At 41.6% G+C, this 20,261-nt stretch overlaps 1 protein-coding gene across 3 annotated transcripts in view; it reads left to right on the top strand.

Annotated features, from left to right (window-relative positions):
* The window catches only part of CSMD3 (CUB and Sushi multiple domains 3), a 922,268-nt gene that overhangs the window by 669,311 nt on the left and 232,696 nt on the right, over positions 1-20,261 (top strand). For all 3 annotated transcript variants that reach the window (XM_054984891.1, XM_054984890.1, XM_054984889.1), the window contains one exon: positions 8,413-8,529. In XM_054984891.1, coding sequence (XP_054840866.1) covers positions 8,413-8,529 — 117 coding nt within the window. The remainder of the gene's footprint in view (positions 1-8,412; positions 8,530-20,261) is intronic.

Below are 20,261 nucleotides of genomic sequence, written 5' to 3'. Positions count from 1 at the left end.
GGCTTTCCTTCTGGCTTTAACCCTTAAGCTTCCAGCAGACAGTCCAGTTTTTGCCACTCAAAAGAGAAATAGACAGCAAAGGGCACCCATGGATTATATCTTTCCTGGGCTGCAATCTCTCTGAAACTTGGGGGGTATTCAGAGGACAGTGAAGACTATGACCCCTACAAATTTGGTGGATATTGGACATTGGGAAGGTCAGTTTTGTAACCCCTCAAGGTAGCTTCCAACAGGCAGTACAGTTTTTGCCACTGTGAAGAGAAAATGACAGCAAAGGGGGTGGTGCTGGCTCTCCCAGTGCGAGAGGGATGGAGAAAATCTCTCCATCCCGCTGGCATCGGGAAGGAGCAGCCCCACAGAGCCAGCTCTACCTGCTATCAGTGGGACGAGGTGAGCCTCCTCATCTCGCTGACAGTGGGCAGAAGCAGCCCCATGGTGGCGCTGGCTCTGCCTGCTGTCAGAGGGACTAGGGGAGTCTCTCCTCATCCCTCTGACAGTGGGCAGAAGCGGCCCCATGGCGGCACCGGCTCTGCCAGCTATCAGTGGGACGAGGTGAGCCTCCTTGTCCCTCTGACAGCGGGCAGAAGTGGCCCGTGGCACCAGCTCTGCCCACTGTCAGAGGGATGGAGAGAATCTCTCCGTCCTTCTCACACCCGGCAGCAGCAGCCCAGTGGCACTGGGGTGGGGCAGGGGGGGTGCTGGGGGTTGTGGGATGTTTAAAGGGCCCTGCCCCTTGCATGTGGCAGGAAAGGGCCCTTTAAACTATCAGCTGACAGACGGCAAGGGGGAATCCCCCCTGCCACCTGCCAGCTGATAGTTTAAAGGGATCTTTAAAGGGCCACGAACACAAACTCCAAACATGTTCGTTAAGGGGACATGTCGGTTCTGTTCATTGTTCATTGTTCATGGATGGCAACGAACAACGGACAGGGTGTTCAGAATTTATTTCCTGTTCGTGCCCATGTCTACTTGTGTACTCTTTCTCTTTCAGTAGTAAATAAAGATCTTTCATGGTTAAGACCAAGTTGTGTCAATTCTCCCCCATGTGCTGGCTACCTGTTCACCTACCAGAACTTTGTGTATGCTTAGAAGCTAATCATCTATCCCCAGCAGCTTGAAGTGAAAGGCCTGGTTCCTAGCTGGGGTGGTGGCACCCTACCAAAGTACCAAGGATCAGAGAGAGAAGGAACCCTCCCGCCCAATCCACAACACCTCCTACGTTCTAAAGAAATCCAGCAGAGTTAAAACAATGCTGAAATAGAGAAAAAAGATTTAAACCTGAAATATTAGACAACAGAGAAACTACCCAGTAGGAATAGTACTATAGGCTTCAGTCACTATCTCTTTACTAATGCATCTCTTTGCACCATTTCCTTACAGTACAGCCCTCCTACCTGTGTAAAAACACCTCCCTGAATAATTCAGTTTTGCATAGTTTGCAGAAAGCCAGGAGACTGGGATCACTCTTCACTTCATCAAGCAGGCTATTCCATAAGGTGGGGGGCACCACAGACAATGTGCACGTACAGGCAGTTGTTGATTTTGCCCATTTTCAGGGTGGCACCTGCAGAAGGCCCTGTGCAGATGAGTGAAAGTGTCATGGTTGAGCATAGGGAGAGAGGCAGTCCTGCAGATATGGTGAACCAAGGCCATGAAGGGCTTTGTATGTGATAACTAAACACTTGTACTGAACCCACTTAACTGTTGGGTAGCCAATGGAGTGACTGCAGAATGGGAGTATATACATGCTCTGTCTAGCTCCTGAAAATGACTGAGCTGTGGCGTTCTGCACCAACTTGAATCTCTGAGCTGACACTGAGTTAAGAACAACTATGAGGAGTGCATATGACTTTATAAGTGGTCGGTCCCTTCCCAGGGGAACACAAAGCTCTGAGAATCCAAAACTGGTCAGGTTCTAAGTGGTAGTTCAGAAATCCTTTAGCTAGAAGTACACTTTTAGTTTTCATATAAAATGTCCATAAATTACAGAATCCAGATTTTAAGTTTTAACTCAGGCAAGGAATACTTGCTCAAATGGCATTAAATGTCTTTAAAAAAAACCTAAAAAATGTAAGGAAAGATAGAAGGAAAGCTATGTACTTAATACCTGTCTGTATTAGATATCATTTGCCTTTGGCTAATACCTTTATTTCAAATGTCCTTGAAGTCTCTCTAATAATTGTGGGACATGAACCAAGGCCACCATCTCATTCTAATATGAATGAATGCAAAGATTAACCAGGCTAATACACTAAGCCATTTGGCATTTGATGATCGCTGTTAAGAGCAGAGTGTAATTAAGGTGTGCAGATTAAACTTTTCATGTGACAAAGGATAATAAGTAATGATTTTTGTCAGCTTCACCAAATGCACTTCATTCCAATAGTATTACACAAGATTTATCTTCCTACGTAACCAATATCTATTGTTTACAAGTTAGTTCTTTATTGCTCAGCATGGTGGAAAACTCCATTTCATGCTGAGAGGAATTCAAATCATAATTGCAATTCAATTTCAGACTGAAAGCAAAAACAAAAACAACCCCCCCACACACAACTTTGCATTCTCTCTTATTAATGAGATCTACTGTGTTTTATTTATTTGTCATTTTTTTAAAAAAATGCCTGTGTCAGACTACTGTTCATAGAAATGGCTGTCGAGGCATTATACTGCAAATGCCAGGAAGTCTGTGCCATGCAAAATTCATACAGAATGAAGCTCATCTGTGCCACTAATACAAAAATAAAGTATCTTAAAGATGAAGAATTCTGGTATAAGCAAGAAAAAAAAATCTTGTGAAAATACCTTTTCCTTCACAATTTGGTTGTTATTGCCAATTAAGAGCCAATAACCTTCATACGATGATTTCTTGTGTACATTGCAATTCTGATTGTATGGTCCTGTGAATTATAGTCCACTTGACAACTTTCTTATAATGATGAGCACTTTGTCCAGAAAGAACCTGCACAAGTATCTTGGAGTGGGAGTGAACTAGGGGAATAGAGTCATTTGCATTTTCGTGCATGTTGTAACATGCAACAAGCATGGAAACCGGTTGTTGCGCAGTTGTGCAAACATCCCCCAGTTTTCAGTCCCGATGAGAAGTGTAAAACAACATCTTCCCCATGTTTTTGAAAGCTTGAAAATACAAAATGTAAAGGAAAAAGTAATATTGAATTAACTAATGTACATGCGCTTAACTCAGTCTGAGACTATGGCCATTTCCCCACAGCCTAAATATAGCACGATACTCACAGGGAGGGAGGCAGTGATGATGGCGCTTTTGTGGCTGCCTGCCTCCGTTTTGTAAACAGATGGCATCAAAAAATTACGCGAGGAAGCCAGCAGCCTTCCATGAGTATTGCACTATTTTTAGATCATGGGGAAACGGCCTGTATAATCTCAGGTTTTGGCTAAGGTAGGACTCTCTGGTAGTGTTTCTTAAATATGAACGATTCTGTCAATATGCAGAGTCAGTATACCTGTGCATGTCCATTGCTGGCCAACAGTAGTAATAGAGGACTGTGTGTCCCCATTGTGGTCTTTCCAAGGCATGCTGTTGGCCATTGTGGAAACAAGGATGCTGCAGTAAATGAACCTTTGGTCTGATCCAGCAAAGCTCTTCTTACTTTCATATCTGGCATGTTGAATGCACATGCATAGTATGTTAAGTGACCAGTAATGTTATGCAGATGCAATACAGGATTTGATTTGCATCTTTAGGGCATAACAAAAGGTAACACTACACGTTTTGACTCATTAAGATTGGCAGAACTTTCCTGGAGTGGATAGATAATATAACATAAGCTTGCACGAAATAAGCATTATGCTAAAGTATTCCCGAGCTAATTTTTTCTTGAAATGGATACTTACAGACGGGACTGCGTCTCCAGATAATGCTCAACATTATTGCAAATTCCATATGTAATTTGACACGTAGTTTCACTGTTGATAGGTTTAGCACAAGAAATAGAACAATTTGCATATAAGATTTACTTCATTTGAAAATTAATGCTTTTGTGAAAATGATTTAATTCCTCTCTCCCTCATTTTACATTCTAAAGAAAGTACACCTAAATCTTAAATAAGATTTTTTTTCATTCAATACGTGTTTTGTATTTGCCTTAAGAGAGAATGCACCAGAGCCTAATCTTGTATACACCGATATTTGAATTATATATCTGTTGGTGATTGTTTTTTGTATACTTTTATACATTTATAATTTCTAAGAATACAATTATGCTTTAATTTTATATCATATATGTACTAGATGCTAATTATAGGTATGGAAATAATGATAGTACACAGTCAGAAATGGAAAGGGTATCATGAACCATCTGTTTATACCTTTTCCTGAAGCAGGTCACAAACTAAGGGCTGCTACATATTTTACTCGCTACCCAGAATGCCTTAGTTGGTGGGATCTTCCTCCAGTGATGCCGTAAGGTTTCTTAGTTACTGACCATAAGAGTGCTGTACAGATGGTCCATCTGTATGCTGACTGACCATGGAAGGAGAGCAGACAAAAGCACACTCCCTTACCTCAGTGCAATCGCTGAATTATCTGCACGGAGCTAAAGTATGGAAGAAGTGTCCATACATACAACTGCAGGATCATCAGCAATATCCCTGATCACAAGGAGAGAGCATATGCGTGAACACTTCCTTCGTGCCTTTGCTCTGTACAGACAACTCAGCGAGTGCTTCAAGAGGTGGTGGGGCCAGAATGCCAGTGCCTGCTGTAGTGTACTGGGAGCTTCAAGCAAAGATCCTTTGTTAGAGGTGCTCCTTGCAGACCCACTCAGATTGGCTGGGCTTGTTGAGCCAGCCAATCAAGATACTCCTACAGGCTAATGAGTAACGGATGGGGATTTGAAATACCAGGTGTTTGCTATTGGTTGAATTGAATTTTGGGGTGTGTTTTGGCAGTGGGCTGTGTGTATATAGCTGTGGCTTGCCACATGTGTTTTCAGTGGTGTTCCTGCTAATAAAAGAGCTATGCTAAAATTACTCTAGCATCTGAACCCACTACTTTATACATGCTATCCCTCCTCATGCATTCAGTCAACATGTGGACGTGTCATCTGTACAATGTAGCCTTCCTACAACAGTAGTGACCCCAGAAGTATGTTATAGGTTTGGCTGGTCAAAATATCACATGGAAGCATTTCTGTATAGCACCCAAGGCACCCAAAGTGTTTATAAAGAAGGCCAAGTAATGGTGTCACATCATATGCTTTTAGATATAACAACCACATGTCACAATATGGTTGCATCTTATGTTGGCTTGCAGGAGATCATTGCTAACATAGGCAAGAAATCCTGCCCACTCCATCTGGGACAAAAAATCATGCCATCAATTTGGAATACAGATTTTGCCATAGTGTGTTGAGACTGCAGCCTTTTCTCACACATGAAGTTTAAAATAGCTCTTGTGTCAATCAGTTTTGTAAAGCAAATGTAAAGTCTGTGATCATTTGCATTGCAAATCTCTCTCTTCCATTTTTTCTCCCTCATGAAAACAGCCAGGTGTTTATATAAATGGCATGCAAGAGAAAAAACATTTTTTAACGGCACTTGTGAGAACACTCTGAGCTTGTGGGTACAGTCCTAGCCTATTTAGTCAGAAACTACAACAATAGTTTGTTTCTGTTTTACTTGTTTGGGGTCTTTATTTATTTTGTCTTATTTGCCTCTATATTGTTATCTTCTTCCAGAGATATTAAGAGACGTCAGTTTTGTGAAAATTACCAGAATATCAGTGCATCTTGCATGTGAGCTTTTAAAACTAGAAATATAAATAATTTGATAATTCAGTTTCTTAAAAATGTAGGTATTTAGCATGTGTTCCTCTTTTGTAATCTGATATGCGTCACATTTATTTGGCTATTTCCATCATTCCAATCCTCCTGACCAATAAAACATTGAAAAATCACACAAATAATATTAAAACGTGCACAGGTAGATAGTCAACAACCATTCTAAACACAGTTAAAACAATTAATGCTTGAAAACATCAGCAAAACCAGGAGCAACAAGAAAATAAGGGGGGGAAAATCAGTAGAGCACTTGAAAGGAAGTTGCAGAAGATTTGAAGTACCCATAATCACATACACATATACCATTGACAGATTAACGAAAATGTAGAGGAAGTGGTATGTCTTAACTTTATAGTGAACATTAAAAAACAAAAACATGGCATTGGAAGAATGGCTGTGGGAAGGCCATTGCACAACAGAACAACGACAACATAAATTTCAGGGAGGTGAAGTCTTTAAATCTTACTCTTATTAAAGTCATTAAAAAATTAAAATATCTTCAAGCCATAAACTACTCACAATGAACTGCATCTCATTTTCAGCAGAACATGTTTTCGAGGAAGTGATTGCAGTCTGATGTTGTATTCAGACTGGTGGTTTAAATAGTCCTTATTTTGGTTCTAATCTGTGGTGGCCCCTACTGTATGGAACGGTCTGCCTGAGGGGGTCAGGAGACTCCCCCACTCCCCTGGCTTTCCACAAACGATGCAAAACCGAGTTATTCAAAAAGCCTTTTTACTCAGATAGGACAGAAGTATTGTAAGGAGGGGGTCTCAAATGTTTTGCTAATGAGTTAGGGACCATAGACTTCACCACTATCTTGCCTTGCATATTATCTGTTGCTCGAATATGTACTTCTATACTTTCTGTGCTTCATGTTATTTAATGCCAGTCCTAGAATTGATTATGTTCTGTTTCAGCAATTTTTGACCTCTGTATTGGATCCTTTCTAATGCTGTGTCTTTGTAAAATCCTATGACATTCTTGTGGAAATGTCCTCGACACTGTATGGAAATGTCCTCGACACTGTATGGAAATGTCCTCGACACTGTATGGAAATATCCTCGATACTGATTGTACTAATCTCACGCTATGTAATCTGCCTTGAGTCTCAGTGAGAAAGGCGGACTACAAACAAACAAACAAACAAACAAACAAACAAACAAACAAACAAACAAACAAAAATAATCCCAGGACTCTGTTTTGAGTAGTGATGCTGACTATGAGAGGGATGCAAACATAAGCCCTTTCCTGCAAGAGCTTTTCCATTAATTTCAATGAAAGGCACACACAGTGCTTTATTCGATGCCATGAATGGGAAGCTTTTATGTGCCGGTAGGAATAGCTGGATTTTATCCCCTCTGAATTGAGTATGTGATACACACATGATGGCCATTTTCTCATGTCACACAAAATCACGCAAAACTCATGGAACGACGGTGTCTTTATGGCACGATTTTCCCATCAGGATTCCATTTCCTGACATGGTTTCTTAAGTCATTACGCCACAAAATGGAGTCATCATGACGGGAAATTGTGCCACGAAGACACCATCATTCCGTGAGGTTTGCGTGATTTTGTGCGATGGTTAAGACATGTGTAAACAGCCAATGTCTGCTTGATTCATAATTCTTCCCACTACTTCAATGACTCCTGAGATTGGGGGAATATCCTAGAATGGGACTCACCGTTCATGAAATGAATGAAACTGTACTCAACAGATTTATGTCTCCATTATTGTGCACACTGGATTCTTCACTCAGGGAAAATATGTTTACTTTTGGAATTTTCCACATTGAAAGTTTATCCTGGAATTCCATTTATATAAATTTTAACACACTGAACAAAATGGTGAGGGGGTGTAGCTCAATGATAAAGACTTGCATATCCTGGAATTCTGGCCATAGATCCAGAGGAGTTAGCCATGTTTGTAGTCGCAAAATAGTAAAGAGTCCAGTAGCACCTTGAAGACTAACCAACTTTATTGTAGCGTAAGCTTTTGAGAACCACAGTTCTCTTCGTCAGATGCATCTGAAGAGAACTGTGGTTCTCGAAAGCTTATGCTACAATAAAGTTGGTTAGTCTTAAAGGTGCTACTGGACCCTTTACTATTTTCTGACCAGAGAACCTCACCAAAAGGAGCTGTGACTGTTAGATGACGTAATTTATTTATTTTGAATATACATAATCAAAAATAATGTAAACATTATGTAACTAATTAATAAAAATGTAAATTATTAACAGATGTGCCATTTTATGCAATTCACACACATCAAGCTGCCTTCTGCTGAGTCAAACCCTTGGTCCAATCAGATGAGTCTTGTCTATTCTGACTAGCAGCTCTCCAGAATTTCAGTTTTAAGGTTTTTCACATCACCTGCTACCTGATCTTTTTAAATTGGAGATGTGGGACAGAATCTGAAACTTCTGCAAGGCTTTATCATTGAGCCACACCCCCTCACCATTTTGTTCAGTGTGTTAAAATTTATTTAAATGAAAATGTATTTAATTTAATGCCTGTTTCATTTATTTAAATCAGAAGCTTCATTTTACAGTCCTGATGTTATGTTTGTTTTGTATCTTTACTTTTTAGCGCCATGTGGAAGTCGATCAACAGGTTCTGAAGGCACAGTTTTATCACCCAACTACCCTAAAAACTACAGCATAGGACACAACTGCATTTACTCCATTGCTGTTCCTAAGGAGTTCGGTGAGTAGTCTTTTTGCTTCATGTATTTTTTATCTGACTTATTTAAACATTATTACTTCAAGATCTTTGCTTGGAAATTGCAATTATGTTGAGGTGAAACCTTTTACAAACCATTTGAACCTGTGGCTTCAGTTCTGAGAACCACTTTGGTACACAGTCATGTTATTTGAATCATATGCCTTGGTATAACGATGCTTTTTAAAAACATCAATAAGAAAATAATTTGCAGAAGATAGACCCTTTTGATGTCTTGGTGTCTAAAACATTGCTACGTAGAGTAAATTCCTCATGCAGAAGATGTATATATAACCAGCATTACTGATTAAGTCGCAGTCGGTTTGCAGTCTGGATATATATGAAAAGACAGAGGAGGCAAGCTGAAATTATAAACATAATGATAGATCAATGGACATGGATATTTATCAATTACAATTACTACAGGGTCTATGAATATTTTATTTGGACTTGATACAAACTTGTAAAACACACAGATACCAGTCCTATCCTATACACGTATACAGTCTCATGAGCCTTGTAAGAACAGTTTCTACCTAAGTTCTGAAATATCATGAAGAGACTCTACCATTTTAATGGGGCTTGTTGAAAGACACTGGTCTTTCTCTATGACTCTGACCCACACAACCCCATGCCTGGGGCCCTGACTTACTCAGATGTATTTGTTACACTTTCCGCATTCAGACCAATGGCACCCAATAGTGAAGGAAATCTGAAATCCAAGGACAGAAATAAATTATTACGGTCACATAAAATTGTTAGGCCCCATAAAAATATTCAATGTTGGACTTTAACTGCATGAATCAAACATAATAAATGGAATATTTTACAGTCTTGCCTTTCTTGAATGATTTTGAGAGCCATCTTAAGCAGGACTGTTTGGAATCCAGTCCTGTTTTATTCAGTTTTGCTTACATACCGTGGTATAGTGGTTGGAGCGTCCAACTGGAATCTGGGAGAAACGGATATGAATCACTACTCTTAGGGATGCCGGGTGTCTGGTTTTCACCCAGGCAGTCTGGTACTTTGGGGGACTGTCCGGAAAAAAGTTCCCCCCAAATCAGACACTTACCCCTCCCCTTTCCCCTTCCTCTATCACTTCCTCCATCCGCATGTGACTGCATAGCACTGCTCAGGATTGGCTCCTTACCCACCTGGGCATCTGTGCCATCCCGCCCAGGGGTGGCTAGCCAGGCCACCTGCCAGGATGCAGGGTGACGTGATGACATCAGTCCAGAAGTGATGTCATAATGCAGGAGTGCATACACTGCTTTTTAAACAGATGAATGTTGCCCTCCCCCTCCTCCTCAGGGTCCAGTATTTCTCTGGACCCCATCTGGCAATCCTACCTACTCTGCTGTGGAAGTTTGTTGAGTGATCTTGAGCCAGTCACTCTCTCTCAACCTAACCTACCTCACAGGGTTGTTGTAAGGATAAAATGGAGGAGGGGAGAATAAAGTTGTGAGCCACTTTTGATCTGCATCTGTCCTGCACTTTGCAGCCTGGCCTGGCTAGACTCCTATGGAGTAGGGCCATTGGCTTGGCCTGCTAGGCTCAGGAGCACAAAGTATCAGTGAACCTATGCTAAGAGCCGGACATTTGGAATACAGACCTTGTGCCTAGTGGACCAGTTGATCCAGCAATGTGGCCTTCTCAATAATAATAATAATAACATTCTATTTATATACCTCCCTTCAGGACAACTTAACACCCACTCAGAGTGGTTTACAAAGTATGTTGTTATTATCCCAACATAGGGTTGCCAGCCTCCAGGTTGTAAAACACACACAAACCGAGGGCAGCCCTAAGGGCAGAACTCAAACCAACACACAACAATAGCCCAGGGACCAACAATTCAGTGAAACTACAATAGATACCAAAATTGAAAAATAGTATAATTCTGAACAATGAAACAGTGAAAAGTAGCTTTAAATGTAATTACAAACAACCATCTCAGTGGAATAAGTACAGAGACCAGTCTTAGTCAATTTCACAAGACCAAGCCTCCCAAGACCAAAACCACGGTGCTGAAAATAAAGTCAGTCCATCAATCCGTGGATTCTCAAGTCTTTTCCAAAAGTCAGACATCCGTGTAGTCCAGAAGCCGTCCGCAATGTAGCAGTAAACAATGTGAAAACAATAAGGTGGACAGTGGTCCTCTTAAGCAGTTCTGGTGTAGAGAGGATCTTAGGCAGATGTATCCCAGGAACCGGCCCAGTCCCAGGTTAGCCCAACAAGCAGCCAGCAAGATTAATTCATTTAGCTTGTTTCATCTAGCCACGATTTCATCAGGGGGCACAGTCAAAGCCACCAAAGTCCCTCAACAGAAACAGCAAAGCAATTCTTAAGTGCAGTTTATTCTTAGCACGGCAAGGTCAATAAAGACGACAGTTCACCTGGAGAAAATGGCTACTTTGGGGGGAGGACTCTATGGAATTATGCCATGCCAAGGTCCTTTCTCTCCCCAAACCCCATTTTCTCCAGGTTTCTCCAGGTTTCACCCCCCAGAACTCCAGGGATTTCCCAACTTGGAGCTGGCAACCCTATCCCAACAACAATCACTGAGCAGTGATTTGGCTCTTGAGGCTGGCCTGGATCCTGCAAGGAATTACCACTCTCGGTGTTCTGCTCTGGATCTACAGGGAGGAAGAATGCAGCCAGAGTGGCACTTCACCTTTTCTGTGCCACCTCAGCCTGGGCACTATGATGCCAATGTTCCTGCAGGGTGGTAGAGAATCCTAGGGGCTCTGGGTCTAGCTAGGTTCATGTCCTTTCTGACATGGCCCTAGTGGTTATCCCAGGGGGCTAACTTGCAGGCTCTGGTGGGACAGCCACTTGCATTACTGAAGTATAGTCAGCAGGTACCTTGGCTGATCCTCCTCGTTCCCAGGCCTTGATTCCTCAGTATCTTCCTCTGAGCCCTCCAGGTCAGAGACACAGGCCTGGACAGAGGACTAATCCAGGAAGTGACATTTTCATGCACGTACACAAGGACACTCCAGCCAGTAAGTCCCAGGGCCCCCACTCTTGCCAAGAGGGTATAGGGACCTGGGAACTGTAGGGTCCACGTGCATGGGTGTTTGTATGAAAGAATGAGAATGCTCATAGCATGGCTACTGATTACAAAAGACTAGTTATCTGTACTGTTACAACTACATAACAGAACTTTTTAAATATTGTAGCAGCCATTAAATAAATGAGAATTCATCTCTCTCTAAATATACTACGATTCAGATTCACAGATTCACAGTACAAGATTTTAGGATAGCCTGAATTTTGCACATCTGTTTCCAAATTAGATGATATATAAACATTGTACTTAAGGGAATGTGGGATGACCTGAAAGTTCTAATTTTGGTGGTAAAAGCTGTGTTAATCAAGCTATTATGACTTGACTCTCAAACAATGATACTCTTGAACTGGAATATATAAAGCTTCAGTGAGAAGGAGCTTGGCTTTGATTTATTTAGTCATTATTTGTTTGTTTAAAATACTGATTTTATTTAAAAAATCCACAGGGTGGTTTACAAGCCCTAAAGACACAATAATGGAATGACAGTATAAAAAATCACTAATAAAAATTCAGACTCTGGGTCTAGGTAACAATAAACCTCTGTTTTCCCTTTTTGTTCTCTCTACCTTTTGGCTCGCTTCTTGAGTGATACACATTACACAAATATGTGAGCGTATTTGGAATAATGAGACTTTAATGTAGGCATTGTGTTATTTGATGTCAGTTTTCTATATGCCTGGTATTGTTGTGACTTCTTCAGTTTCTGACAAAACTTTCCGTATGCGTTGTCATGGTCATAGCACTGTCCGACAAGGGTACTGCCTATGGTGGTAGAAGTTTCCAGAACTCTCAAGAGTTCTTTTTGGCGTTCCCCTCCCCCCACATGCCAGTTTTCCTGCCTTTTTTGGCATATAATAAAGGGGAGTGGGGAGCACCTTCCCTCAGTTCTCTTTTTGCCACTGAGGAGAGATGTCCTTTCAGCCCTCTCTCAGCGCTTCCTGGGGTGTCTTCCTTGGAGGGACTCTTCTTCCTTTTGTACTCAGGAACGACAGAAAAAGAAGAAAGATTATAAAATAATAAATAAAAACAAAGAGGAAAGACAGAGGAAACAGGCACAGTTCAAAAGGGCAAGCCCTTTCAGTCTTTCTCTTCTCAGCTCAAGCAGCCTATTGATTCCCGCCTTTCGGTCCTCAGCTGTCAGGATTGTTAAGTTTTTTTAACTTTTCTTCAAGACAAAATGGCTCATAAGGCACTATTTTAAAAGTGTTCTGAGTGCAGGGCAATCAGATGATCATGCCCTCCGTCTACTCCGTCTTGAGGAGGAACATGACACAGCTAGATGTTCCATTTGCTGTCCATTTACCCCGAAGGCAAGGCATTATAGAGCCTCAAATCTCAAGTCTGCCTCAAGGGAAAGAGCCTTGCAAGTCCCTTCAAAGGAAAAATCAATTCTCTCTACCTCTGCACAAGGACCTGCTACTGCATCTCATGCTTCCTACGTTTCACTGGCACCTCCTAGTATCCGACCCCTTCATCAGTTCCAGGGGCTCCAATGGCTCCATCAGTTCCACCAGTTCCATCAGCAGATGTGGAACAAGACTCTGTCCATCACAGTCGTTCTGAGCCAGCTGGAAAGAAAGCTTAGAAGCCTTGTTGCTTTTTCAAACAATCTTTTGAGGTTGTGTGTGTCATCCTCTCACACTGGTTGTGAAACCTAAACCAGTAATTTCTTTAGAGTTGAAGTGAGACACAGCAGGAGAATGGTACCAGTAATGCAACAAATGCCACATGAGCATTGTTATTTACACTCAAATCTAAAAACATCTCCAAACTATGAACTTGATCTTCAAGGAGGAGTGCAAACCTGTCCCAAACTGGTTGAATACTAAGTCTGATAAAACATCTACCTACTGTTCTTTTATCTTACCCTGGTTGAGCTTAATTTTATTAAACTTCATACTCATCTAGGACATTACTAATGGCAGACATCTAATTCAGGATATCTACAACTACCTGGATCTCAAGAAAAAGAGAAGTGGTTTCTGTACAAGCTCTCCCAATAACAGATGTTGAATAGTAATTGAATGCTATGATGTTTAAACACACATATTTCAAGTTTCAGTGCATTCCCAGTTAGCTTCTGGTGAGGTTATAAGTATTTTTAAATGAATAAATGTGTTTAAAAATGGTAGCTAAAGCTGCTTGTTTTTTCCATGATAAATACAACAGTGGCAATAGTTAATTAATGGTAATTTTCAGTCCCTTGTGTTTTAGACGGGGATCATTTAGAAATGTGTGCGGATTGCATTTGATGACTCCAGACGTATAGTGTCATTTACACTAACAGGTAATTTTTGGCTGTAACAGGAGTGCTTGTGATTGTTGGCATCATATCATCAGTATTAGCAGACTGGCTACAAGCCCATCAGTTTTGAGAGTTGTCAAAGCAAACAAACAAGGAGAAGCAGGGTATGTCCTCTGCATTTCTTTTTGTAGGTGGTGTATATTAATCCAGAGCCTCTCATTCCCCGTCCCTGCTGGTTCTCCAGACCTCACAGGACCCCTAGGAGCCTCTAAGAGCTCTCATCATTAGTTTGAAGCAACTTTTCTTCAGGGTTCTTTTTTGAGTGTGTGTTCGTCCTTAGCAAGCAACACTGGAGACAGGCTGGTAAAATATAAAGGAATGTATTAGAAAGAAAACATAGGCATGTGTGCTAGGCAGAAACTGCTCATAAAAGCATTTAGGCAAGACAAAAACAAATAACAGCTTGCTAATCTATCTATGCTCTATCTAGCTAAAATACTACTTTACTGGCTAGCTGTCTAAGCATTGTCTGAGTTGGTTCCAAAGCAGGTTGTTCTTACCAAATTCCATCCATGCCAGCTCATTCTCGGCATCCTGGAGATGGCATGGAGCTAGAAGCTCTCCTTTTCCATAGCTGGTAGCTGGCAGAGATTACAAGGGAGCATAGCTGGTCAAGACTGGACTGAATGATGTAAAGAGATAGAATGGTAAACTGCCCAGAAACAGTGAGGCTTGTTCAAAGTGGTGGGGACCATCATCCCACTGAAGGAACCAATCAGGGCTCGTTACTTAATTTGACATTACCTCTGTGTGAAAGTTTAGGGAGTACTGCTAGAGCTGAGAGCAGCGCCAGGCACTGGGCTTCTCAAGGCCACTTTCTCAGGAAATAATAGGAATGCAGGTGCCACTAATTAACAGTGGCTGTGCCTCTCTCAGCAAACAGGCCTGATAAAATTTCTTACAGACATGAAGACTGAACCAAAGTTTTGCTGTGTATAAGGTGAAATAAGGCCTGCTCCTTACTAGAGATAGGCATGAACAGCAATACGAACTAAAAAGAGCCACGAACAGCCCAATCTGCTGTTCGCGAACAAGCTGTTTGTGAGGCCACATTCTAAACGAACAGGTGGTCATTGCAAGCCTCGTTCGTTGCTGTTTGTTGCTGTTCGTCAAGCCAGACAGCCTGGCACCTGCAATCAATTCCCTTGGCAATTTAGGCAGGGACTGCCTGAACTCTGTCTGAACTCCTGCTGTTGCCCTGGAAACCCTAATCTAAGCCCAATTTAGCTTGATAGGCAGGTCTTCCTTTCAAGTGTGGTGCTCCAAATTTGTTACAAGGGAGCAAAGAGCGGGGGGGAGGGGGGCTCCCAGCTCTGATTTTGCAGATGATGGAGAGGGAGAGACAGCTGCTGTTGGCATTTTGATAGAGAGAGTGCATTGAAGCTTGAATTTTCTTTGTGTGTGGTGGGATAGGGATCTACCCCTTCAGGTTCCAGGGCTGCTGGCAGGCTCTGGGCCAAGCTATTATTTATTATTGGTACGTTTCCTGCTGCCTGCTCAGGTCAGGTTTCTGAGAGTGGTGCAGTAGGGATCTTGACTTGGATGATAGCTGGAGGAGAGCCTGCTGGCCCCCACGAACAGCCAACCATGAACATGTTCGTGAATAGGGCCATGTTCATGGTTGTTCATCCCTGTTCGTGGATGGTAACAAACGACGAACATCATGCTTATTTTTTTTTCTGTTCGTGCCCATCTCTATCGTTTGTGCCCATCTCTAAGGTTTCTGGGAGTGATGCAGTAGGGATCTACCCCTTCAGGTTCCAGGGCTGCTGCCAGGCTCTGGGGTCAAGCTATTATTTATTATTGGTACATTTCTGCCTGCTCAAGTAGGGTTTCTGGGAGTGGTGTGGTAGGGATCTTGATGGCTGGAGGAGAGCCTGCTGGCCCCCACGAACAACGAACATGTTCGTGAACAGGTCATGTTCTTCATTCTTTGTTGTTCATTGTTTGTGGATAGCAATGAATAATGAACCATGTTTGTTTGTTTTTTCTGTTCATGCGCATGTCTACTCCTTACAGGAGGTAATTTAGGATGATTGTTGACAGAGCTAAAGATCATAGTTTACCACTTTTTAATGCAGTCTTAGCTTCATCTGGAGGTAACAGTGCACATATTTAACTGGCACTGCTCTGCCCGCAAGACAGCCAACATTTTGGATCCATACATCACAAATCAGATTGATATTGGTGGTACTCAGGGTCCTGAATATTATTTTTGTTCATAATTAAGGAATGTTTTTAAAATTACACTGCATTTGTTCAAAAATTACAGTTATTGGTGGTGTAAGTACAATTATGCTGTCTTCGAGTATAGCTCATAACCAATAATAAGAGTAAAATTTTAATAGCAGACAGTGTAAATTGACATATACTAGGTTTAGTAGCATATTTGTTTGAATAAAATAATATCCAGTAGCATAATCACTCCTTAGGTTTTGGATGTTATTGTTTTTTTTCAATGTGGAGCATTGTCATGGGCCACAAGAGTTGCTCTGTGCAGAAAGCATCAACGAGTTAAACAGTTCAGTGAGTTTGTGAAATATGTTTCCGATATATTCAGGAAATCATCTGCTGGTGAACTGGAGTATCCATCTCATTATATGATAAGGATGTTTATGGCTTACAGCCAGGCAAGCAACAGTTGGAATAGTTTTGCTTTAAATTGTCATCTGCTTAATTAACCAGGGAATTGATTTAAACTGCATGATTATATTTTGCCAAGATCTGAAAGGTAATTTATGTTTCTTGTAATAATTTACATTTCTGAGCTTCATATGTGTCAAAGGCCAAGAATTCCTGATATTTTGCATATGCTTTTATTCAGCCTCCACTCCAAATAATTCATATTTCTAGATATTTCATAGAGGTTACAATGTCAGTTTAGGTTCTAAGATATCCAGATCTGAATCCTCATTCTACCATGGAAGCTTGCTGGGTGACCTTAGGCCAGTAAAACACTCTCTGCCTAATCTATAACAACAACAACAACATTCAATTTATATATCACCCTTCATGATGACTTAACACCCACTCAGAGCAGTTTACAAAGTATGCCATTATTATCCCTACAACAGAACACCCTATTAAACAACAACAACAACAATGGCCAGTATACCAAAGAGCAATTTATGATTTTTTAACAAATGATTTAGCCTAGTTTTGATTGTTTTCATTAAGGGATAAAATAATTTGCATAGCTAATAATAGTTTGTATTGTGGAGATGTGGATTTAAATACCTATTTGATCATAAAGCTTACTGGCAGTGCAGTCCCAAGCAAAGTGACACTCTTCTGTGCCCATTGATGTCAATCAGCTTAGAAAACTGTAACCCTGCTTAGAATTGCTTTTTCGGTATGGATTCCTGAACTCCTAGCACAACAGCATGCATGTACACATGCACTATCATATTTGTGCATGCATGCTGTTTAAAACATGGATGGTTTAGCAAAGGACCATGGGAGATGTATTTTTCCTGTACTAGTTCCCCCATCATTCAGACCTCAATGTCACTCATAAACGCTTCTGGTGTGTCCTTAGCAGAACAGTGAGTACTTTAAATAATAACTTAAAATGAAGTCTTGTTCTATGTATTGTCGAAGGCTTTCACGGCCGGAGAACGATGGTTGTTGGGGGTTTTCCGGGCTGTATTAATATTAACGGTAATACAGCCCGGAAAACCCCCAACAACCATCAAGTCTTGTTCTGTTAGTGAATCCATGCACTTATTCATTATCCCATGTGAGATGCTGTGTCCAGAAGGATATCCTTCCCTTCTCCTCCCTTCACCAGTATATGCATCCTAAAACTTTTTTGAGTGGATTCCTGTAATGATTTTAAGTAAATGCGTGTATGTGTCTTTAAATGCTTGGTGTGGTATAGATGAAGAGTGGGGATGAAAGAGAGGAATGAGTGAGTGATATGATTGATTGATGACTGAGAGTGTGGGCAAAGTGAATGCAGTTTTAGACAGAGTGGAGAGTAGAGATGGGCAAAAAACGAACTACGGAACAAAATTCCGTATGGAACGTCTGGTTTATAGTCAAAGAACCATGTGTTCCATGGGACCACGTTTTTCTGAAACAAACGAACTTTTCTTACCATTCTATTGCCAGTTCGGACACTTTTGGCTCCAAATACTCCCTCCCCCAGGCAACGGTGGCAGCCTTTAGCTTGTCACCAATCTGAGGCCTCCAGGCTTGATTGGCAGCTGTCCCTGCCAACTAGAGAGCTTCCACTCTGGCCTATCCAGCCAGGAAAAGGGGGGGAATGGTTAGAATCTCCAAGGCAACTGAGCAGATGGGTCTTCAGCAGCCATGGTAACAACAATCTCTTCCTTCCAGAACCATGTTAGGCAGGTTTTTCTGCCAACCAGAGTGCTCCTGTGCTGTTCAATCTCTTGCCTTTTTCCATAAATAGGGGAAGCCGTATGATTCCTGGTTTCAGTTTCTATAGAGTGGGAAAGGGAGGAGAGCTTGGTGGCTGGTTGCGGGGTTGGGATTGGGGTTGGAACTTGGATCTTTGGCCTGCACTTCTGGCTGCTGGAAAAGGGGCTGAAAAGCCTCTTTTCTTTTATCTTGCTTTCTTGTTTTTCTTACTGACTGGGGACTGGGGAGGTGTTTTGGGAAAGGGTGCTTTGTTCCTTTCCCTCCCCCATCCTAGTCTCCCCCCACCTCCGAACCCCAAACCTTGAACTGGTTTGGAAATTGGGTGAGTTCGTTGAGTATGTGTTCCGTGTTCTGTGGAAATTAACGAGCCATGAACCGAGCGGTTCATTTTTTTTTCATTCCATGCCCATCTCTAGTAGAGAGAAAATATTTAGTCAGGGCAAGAAAGGCAATCTGTGTGCAGCCTTAGCATGTTTAAGCATTTCTGAGAGAAATATAACCTATGTGGAAACCTGAACTGTGTGTTTGTGAAAGAACATTCAGTCAGGGAAAAGCAGGCAAACTGTGTGCACCTGAGAAAAAGGTCTTACTTATAACTGAGAGAGAAATTAATATCAAAAGCAGGCAAGCTGTGTGCAGCCTGGCCTTGTGTATATTGTCTGAAACCCCAGACTGGGGTAAATAAGTCCCCTGTGGCTATTTTGGCTTGGGAAAATGGTGGAGGGAGGCTAAAGCTGCTCCCACCCTTGTGCTATACTTCCAGTCTGAATCAGTCCCCAGAGCATTAGTTCCCTAATGTCAAGTCTGTCTGTAAAAATGACAGATGTAATATCTTTATTGGCCCTCTGATTATATCAACATATTCTAATGAAATGTGGGGGGTGGGGGGGAATAGCCCTGGAGTAACTTTTGCTATTAATGCACAAGTGGGCAGGATTTTGCAATATAACTCCAGGGTGACTGTGACACAGTTCAACAACCAGTGACTGGAAATGGCACACAAACAGCCCACCCCATTCACTTGCCAATGGCAGCACTGGATGCAGTTGAAACCATCCCCCACCTTCCTTCTGGCTAAGCATGCCCTCTAATCTACATACCCAGGTGCTCCAGGTCTCCCCTCTGCACAGTTTCCATCCTGGATCTGGAACAATCCAATTCACCAGGATATTGATCCATTTGTGAATAAGGCCCAGAGATCAACCAACTAGTATGGCTTGTAGCTAAACCACTACTATACAGCTGCAGACCAATTTGTAAGGATTTGGGGATGTTTGCTGCACCAATGAGCTAATCCCCGGATCAGCTCAGCAGAATTAATGTATATAGTAAGTTCATCTGGCAAAAACATTTGCAAACTCATTTGCATTGAAGTCCGTGGCATCCCTACCTGTGGGTGACTTAGGACCAGTTACTGTTTCCCACAGATCATATATATCATAATCTTTTATCTCCCAGTGACGTCATCCTTTGAATAGATCTGTAGAGGGAGAAACAATACTAGGCAAGTCAGTCTGTCCTGTAGAAATATGTATTTTAGGGAGTATTTTGTAGTTTATTCTTGTTTCATATAGTTACTTAGTTCTTAAAAGAATGTTCACTCATTTTCTCTGTGTTATACAGAACAGCTGAAAACACTTTAACTTGTGGTTTATAAAACCAGAATATGTGACCGGAAGCCAATAATGCAGCTTCTGCTTGGGTTAGGCTTAACAGGCTTTTGATCTATAGACATATCACATGCATCTGGTGGCATTATAAAATTTTGCTCCAATGAAAGGTGGCTCACTGCAGATTGTCGAGTAGGTGATCCTTGAAATCTCTTCCAGTTCCATGGTTCTAGAAAGTTTAGGATTGGTGATGAAGTTATTTTAGTTCTCATTTTTGAGGTTTTTTTCCCCCACAGCATTAAGTTAGTTTATGCCTAGAAAAACTCAAGTGCTCCTCAGTCAT

Source organism: Eublepharis macularius, chromosome 7 (assembly GCF_028583425.1).
Source record: "Eublepharis macularius isolate TG4126 chromosome 7, MPM_Emac_v1.0, whole genome shotgun sequence".
NCBI classification, from domain to species: Eukaryota; Metazoa; Chordata; class Lepidosauria; order Squamata; family Eublepharidae; genus Eublepharis; species Eublepharis macularius.
This window is presented reverse-complemented; position numbering and strand designations above follow the sequence as displayed.